The 7,196-nt window shown below is 45.0% G+C and overlaps 1 protein-coding gene across 3 annotated transcripts; it reads left to right on the forward strand.

The window, feature by feature from the left end:
- Nucleotides 1–3,962: 3,962 nt before the first annotated feature.
- Tapdelta (Translocon-associated protein delta) lies at nt 3,963–6,662 on the forward strand (the record flags this gene model as incomplete). 3 transcript variants are annotated; one of them, XM_037235952.1, is given in 3 exon segments in its annotated part: nt 3,963–4,055; nt 4,503–4,577; nt 6,541–6,662. In XM_037235952.1, coding segments are annotated over 2 exon segments (177 nt in total), but the record flags the coding sequence as incomplete, so codon positions are not given.
- Nucleotides 6,663–7,196: the final 534 nt, after the last annotated feature.

Here is a 7,196-nt window from a genome sequence, read left to right on the forward strand (position 1 = left end):
GAAGGCTCGAATGTGTTATTGTATTTGATACCGGCCACAGAACCATTCCATAAATCCCTCAGACGGCCAACGAGTCCGCCAAATAGATCAGACAGTAGTAACAGCCTCATTCCTCGGAGGAAAACCCGGAGAATGGAGGTGTAGATGTGTTGATATTTCGGTGACATGCCTTCAGCGAAACAATAGCAGAAATGAATTCAGAACTGCCTGCCCATGATCCTGATTGATTTTTCAGGCTTTTTTCAACAGCGACCCACAGGTTTTACAGCCCATCAACACCCGGGGGATTAAATGGGGCGCAATGGCCAGACACAACTACGATACAATGCATGTCCAACTAAGAATAAGAATACGCGAAAATCGTGCATATGCAACCGAGTTCAAGTGAGCTGGCATCACGCATCATGCTTCATTCAAATATGCAAGAGAGTTTAAGTAAACAGGCATCACACATCACGCATTTATTATACATGCCAGCGATTTTAGCTGAACGGGCATCACGCATCATATGTCAGGTATCATTTACATGCAAACCATTTTAAGCTAGCACACATTACACATCCAGGCACATATCACGTTCGCATAATCGACCATGATGAGCCCTGTGCGTTAAGATTTGGTCGCCAACTTTTGATAAGAATAGATTCACTTGTTTCTCTGTCTGGGTGATTCTGTGCTCTGTAGATGACTTTGAGCTCTAAACGGGGCGTGGGGTCCATATCTCGCTGGATTTCAGCCCGAATCAAATAATTAAGCATACCTTAAAAGTTACGAAACACCGAGAAAGTCAGAAACCGGTTAGTTGTCAGACGCCCAGTAAGTCAGACGCCCGGTAAAATGTCTAAAAGAGTCAAAGAATTGGTGACAAAAAAATGGCACATGTCATCGATGTAGGTTTTGTGCCTGGCTCTATCCAGGGTCATAGCCAAGGGAATGCCCAAGAGGGCCGTGGGGCTGTGGTTAGCAAAGAGGTTTACGCTAGAAACTAGGAGAGATCGACGAATTCGGTCCAAGCGCGCAGGATTTGGGAAAAAATTACACATCCTATGGGGAGAACTTTGGCCAGGTGACTGATCCTATCTCACATGAATCTGACCATTTTTTGATCTCCGAATAAGATCCTTTTTTTGGTCTCCGAATACGAATTATGGTAGTAGATAAAGTTCCGTTTAAGTGCCTCGTTGTAAGTGGTTAGGCTGTTCGGTCCCTGAACACCTTTCGTAAGTTTCAGTTTAGAAAATAACTGCATTGTTTGATGTAATTGGCCAGATTGTTTAATAACGACGACATTTATTGTCATCATTCATTTAGCAAACGACTGCATCGCTCCCTTGTAATTGATTAGCCTGCAAGGCCACCAAATACCTGCCGCGCTGATTAATTTAGGAAACGGCTCGGTGTTGATGTAGGCAAAAAGTATTAAGAAAATTATGGCCTCGGGTCAGATCGCTCAGCAATTGATTGGAATCAGATGTCCATGAAGTTAGCGACTTAATCAGCGATTTATTCAGCGGCGAGTTCCGATTTGATAAAATGTGGTTAACCAGCTCCAAGCAGTCCAGGTATTCCGTTCCAGAGACGGTTGGACGACAACGGGTCACGAGACTGCTGCTCCTGCAGATCCTGACAACCCGTGGCGGGATTTTCAATCCTCTGACGATCTTTTTTTCAGCGATGCATCTAAGGACAGCAGGTAAGCAATTTTACCGAATCAATGTGTGAAGCTGGATGAGAAGTGTTTGTATGGTCAACACTCAGGAGCGTCACTTAACATACTTTTGAGTGGCACGGGCCTCCAAGGCTAACGTGGGCCCCGATCGAAATGCATATATACAAAATAAAGAAACATCGTGGAAAGAAAACAAGGAAAATATATCTGCACTGTTAGTGCGGGTATCTGAGCACATCACTTAGTATCACACTTATTTCGCACCACATGGTAGCCTAAAGTCCTCTTCGCGCTAGTGTTACCAGACAGGAGTTTAATTTGCTATCAAGCCCGAAATGCACAAAAAAAACTAAATTAAACTTGCAGCCAGCCCCATCGCTTCGCGACAGGTCTTTGCAAATAATGGTTGATTTTGCTGCAGAGGCGCCATTGCTTGGTCATTATGTACGTGCTCGCTATTTTACGTTTGCGAATCTGGTCCCATGGTATGATGTGAACTGCCAGCTCCTGGAGAACCAGCGTGGAAAATTAAGAACCTGCAAGTCGGTGGACGCTGGAAGACCCAGGGGAGGCTGCGAACTACTGATTGGCGCTTTTTAGTAGCTTGGAGTCATCGGGAATATTATTGCACAACTTGGTGTGCAAGCAGGGCGCGCCCATCATAATCCTACGAAGCCTGAATCCCGAACCCAGCGATGGCGACCATCACAACAGGCAATGCCGAAGGACGTAGCGTCTTTACTCCAAGAATAACACTCCTTCCATCTGACATGCTCCTCGAATTTAAGCGGATACGGTTTCCTGTCAAACAGACATTCACCGTGAGAATCGGAACAAAAGCCATAGGAGGCTCAACCCGTCCACTGCCATGAGAGCCCGTGCCGTGAGTCGGGTAGTGGACCGTAATGCTATACATCAGAGGGGCACGTAAGCCCCTACCTGGCGAGCCGAGGTGGTCCAGCCTTAATGCGGTGCGACCCCTAGTGGGTAATCTGAGACTGGTGTGAGACGTCCGCAGATCATATGCTACCGTTTACCCTTGGCTTCTCGGGGGTTGAGCGTCTGGTTGCCGGGGTATTTTTGTTATTGTATGAACTGTATCACTCAAGGAATTATGTACGACCGGCAATTTCGTTGCAGCGTGTCTCATCACTGAATACGAGTACACATATCAATACACACGGCACAATTCAAATCAATCTTCAGTCGTAAAATCAGATAGGGGCATCCCAAATCGTTCCATTGCAGTGCACGCTTCTTTAGCAGGCTGGGAATCGCCGGGCATCCAGCTAATAACAAATGGATATCCTCGCAGTCGTACAGATGGCAATGACGCGTTAGTATCCACATTATTTGAAATGCTGTGCCCGTGCCTCATATCATGAAAGCTCAGTTACATTTTGAAAAAGTTCATCGAACCCTGTTTTTACATCTTAGAGATAAGTGTAACTATTATCTTGCTTTTATATGCCTATTACATTGCCGTATTTGGGGTTAGTATTTTGAGGTATTAGTGGGGCTATGAGGGCCAAGTTCTATATCGTGGGTGTCTAGCTCAACCCTGGGATGTGGTGGGGATGGGGACAGATAGAAATCAAGGGACATGAGCCCTGTGGACAGATGCAAACCCCGATTCACGCGAGACAGCTACCGAAAAATGTCGAGAAAGGTAAAGGTGTTCAGAACCGAAGTGGCGAGCTGTGCTCTGGCATTTGCGGGTGCAAGGATCTCTCCCTGGAAAGAATTGACAAGAGTGTGTTTGGGTTGTTATGTCCGCGGCATTGTGCTGTATCACGCAGTCTAGCGTTCTGTGAGATATTCGTGCTACCACTTCACCGGGACGCGGCGCATACGTTCCCACATCCCCCTCATTTTATCTGGGCACAGCTGCAAGAGTGCATGTATTCAAGTGTTCGACCTCAATAAAGCAAGTGCGTGCAAGGCTAGGTGTTCCAACTGTTTCGTGAGTGTTCTGACCCCGTTACACCTTGGGTCCAACCCCGTCAGGCCTGTTTATTGTTCAAAACCTATCGGTGCGCCATCTGAGAGACGCCATCTGCTTGCCGGTACCTAACGCCATCTGCCAAAGGCCGTTGGCCGGATTTCTAGGTGACTGAAGAGATTATACCACGGCAAACGATCAAAAGATTTGAGAACGACACAGCGCTTTCAATGACCCTTTCACACCAGGTCTAATTTAGGATTGCTCCATGATCGAGAGCAGACTTATCACCTCCCATTTAGTTGTCTTCACGGCTTTCACTCGCCACGTTACCATGACGTCACTGCAACGTCGCGCATCGGTGTTGACGTAACTGTGCGCGTGTGTTCAACTCACGCTCGTATTGTATATGTAGCGATTCATTCCGACGTCGCTCCAACCAAGGTACAAAAGCGTCGTAAAAGCCTAGTTTTGATTAGGGCTTCCTAGCTTACGCAGAACTTTTGATCTTTTATTGAACATTACGGTTTGTGGACATTGTCCGCGCTTTTGCTTCAGCCAAAGTGTGACCGGCATTTCCCGTGCTTCTGTTGATACGATCATTGAGGGTTTTGGCTGGTAGGTGGTGGCAAATCTAGCAATCAGGCCTATCTGTAAGTATGGTTATTGACAACGAGCACATGCAAATATTCGTTTGTTCAGTGTCTAGCTTAATGTGTGCATGATACTTCACGTAGATATCAAAAAGTGACATGTGGCTTCCTGCGCCCAAACCCTGAACTAAAAACTCAAACGCCCAGGCTTGGTTGCTGTTTGTGACAGTGGTTGAATTGTAGATGCTTATATGACGGTCTGTTCGCCTTCTTTTCTGATGGGTGCCTTCTTTCACAGGTCAAACTTCATTGTTCTTCATGATGAATTATCTCTACATGACAATGATCTGGGGGCTGATGGCTGGGTCACTGGGTATGTAAAGTTCTTTGTGATGTTTTGTTTGAGTTCCCTGAACCTCTGTCTTCATTGTTAAGTATTTTCTCCTTCATAACTTGAATGTTTGAAGTTCATGCACAAGGTCTGACATAATTATGGGTCGTGGTCAACATTCTGCACATAGCTGCTTAGCAGCAGAGGCTGACATGAAGTTGGGGGAGCAACATGTTAGTCAGTAATTGTTTTGAAGCTATCCAATGTTATGCAATGTATTAAGGCCAATGTTGGAAATAGGTGTTAGAAGGGTAGGTGCTGCCCTGTCCCTCTGCCTATGTTTTGTGTTTGGAACTGCTATCTTATAGACACAAGAGCTGTTACTGATGGTATATGTACATGACATTACTTCTAAAAGTTAGAACTTGCTCAGCATATCATGTCTAGCAAAAAAATGTTACTAAGGTTACTAACAAAACACATGGTTGAAATCTTCCATACATCAAAGCTGTTATGGTTAAATTCAGCTTTGCTTACCAAATATGATAATGAAGGCCTTTCTTGACATAAAACTATTGCTGAATATCAAAGCTGCATCAAACAAATCCTCAAACATCTTCAGTATGAAGTTATTATCACAATAGTTCATACAGGACTTATATATCACATTGCATTTGCTGACCCAGATTCTATGGTATGGCCTATGGTATGGTCTATATGGTCAAGTGTACAACACATTAGTGTTGTCTTTAGTGTACAACATATTGAGCTAAAGAGAACCCAATTCTGCCTCATGGGCAAATGGTTTGTTGTGATGTTTTTTTGTGATCATTGTCAAAGTAACATGATACAAAAATTACAAAATACATAGTGTGATATTTTTTGAATAATTGATGGTATAAAATAATATGTGATATTTTGAAAGCCATCAAAGGCCTTCCAAACATCATCCAATATATGACCTATAGGTAAAGGTATGCCAACTTGTCCATAGGCCCCAGCTGGCCTACATAATAACAAGTGAAAAAATTATTGTAAGATTCAGTAGGCTTCACCAAAAGAAGCATGCACAATTTGAGCCAGTCATGCTGTTGTCACCATCTTCTGTAAGTTATCACCCACAGTCCTATTCAAAACCCAAAGTTGGACCTGCTGCCTGATCTTGTCTATATGAGGTTGCCCAAGGATTTCCAGTTTTTAATGTAAAAAAGCCATATCCTGCAAATCGTTAACCCAAGGCACCATCTGTTTGGCTTTACTCAAATGTCATGAAAAGAAAGGAAGCAGTTGGAGGTAAGTGATGTTCATCACAGGATTTCATCAAGACAATTCTAGCATGCATTTCAGGATGACCTTACCCCATCAGCACATGATGACAGAAGTGGCTGCCAAAAAAGAACAAAAAGTGATGCAAGCTGCAAATGCCAGTAGAATTAGTACTGGTGGCTATGAGTCCATCTCATCTCAATTTGGAAGTCCCGTGGCCAAGGAATATGTGGCATTGTACACAATGAGGGTTTCTTTCTCATGTTTCAAAAAGTAGTGCTTTCTATTGTGCTCTATCAGTGGCTTGTGTGTATTTCAGATTCAGATTATTTTGAAAACAAGCAACATTAAATGAGTATTCTATGCTTACCAATTTGTGACAAGAAAACCATACTGGTTGGCAAAATAATTTTAATGATTTTTCCTTCCCTCTGTCTAGTTTCCAAATTGAACAATGAAAATTTTTTTTCAAATTTCCAAGATTTGTACTTCAATCAGCACCTCTAATGGGGGCATCTGTGAGAAAACTGGTAACCCATCACCTAATAGTTTGAACACATCTAGTTTCTTTCTCACCCATTGCAATTTCACTTACGTTCGCACGATATGGCACGGATGTAATCAGATCAGCGAGTTCGAGGCCCAGGGCAGTACACATCACTTCTCAGCAATATTTGTTGCACGTCTAACGTCGTGCCATGCCGTTGCTCAGTGCCGTGACGCCCGTGTTCACCGGCAGCGACTGACGCCTGCCAGAGCCCGACGATCGAGGCTGAGTCCTACACGTCCATGGACGCCACCATCGTCACCAACATCGCCTACATCGCCACATTCTCTCTGAAGTGCGCCAATGGCGTCACGGTACGCAGTTCGTGCCGCCATCGCCGGTCGCCGGAATAGCTGGTGGGATGTCACCCTGTGTGGGAGATGTCGAATCGGCCACAATTTCCTGGCGATTGCTAATAGCCCCGACGCCACTCTTCGTCCAGAGACCCCACATGTTTAATCGCCTGACTGCACAACTTTGGTGGTGACGATTTTTGTTTTAACACATATATGGGTTTGAGCTATTATTGTCGCCAACTCTCAAAAGTTGTCACGTTTGATATTTACAAACGCCAGCCTGCTCTTGCATGTTGGTTGTCCGTCCTCCGCGAGACGGCAATGGCTTGGCTGGAATATACTGCAAGTAAATCGAATGAATGGCAATGCGGGTTCCTTCCGTTGTGGAATTGTGTATCGTTGACTGTCGGTGCGTCAGTCTGCAAGCGACCGTGGGTGACACCTGCCACCTGGGGCCCGGTGGCCGGTGTGGCTCCTCCGCCAGTCCTGTCGTTCCATCCGTCGTTTCACTATCGCTCTGCATGTGGTCATCGGTGATGTGTGGTACCTGCA

This window comes from Pollicipes pollicipes, unplaced genomic scaffold (genome assembly GCF_011947565.3).
Source record: "Pollicipes pollicipes isolate AB1234 unplaced genomic scaffold, Ppol_2.1 Scaffold_7261;HRSCAF=8764_pilon_pilon_pilon, whole genome shotgun sequence".
Classification (NCBI taxonomy): Eukaryota; Metazoa; Arthropoda; class Thecostraca; order Pollicipedomorpha; family Pollicipedidae; genus Pollicipes; species Pollicipes pollicipes.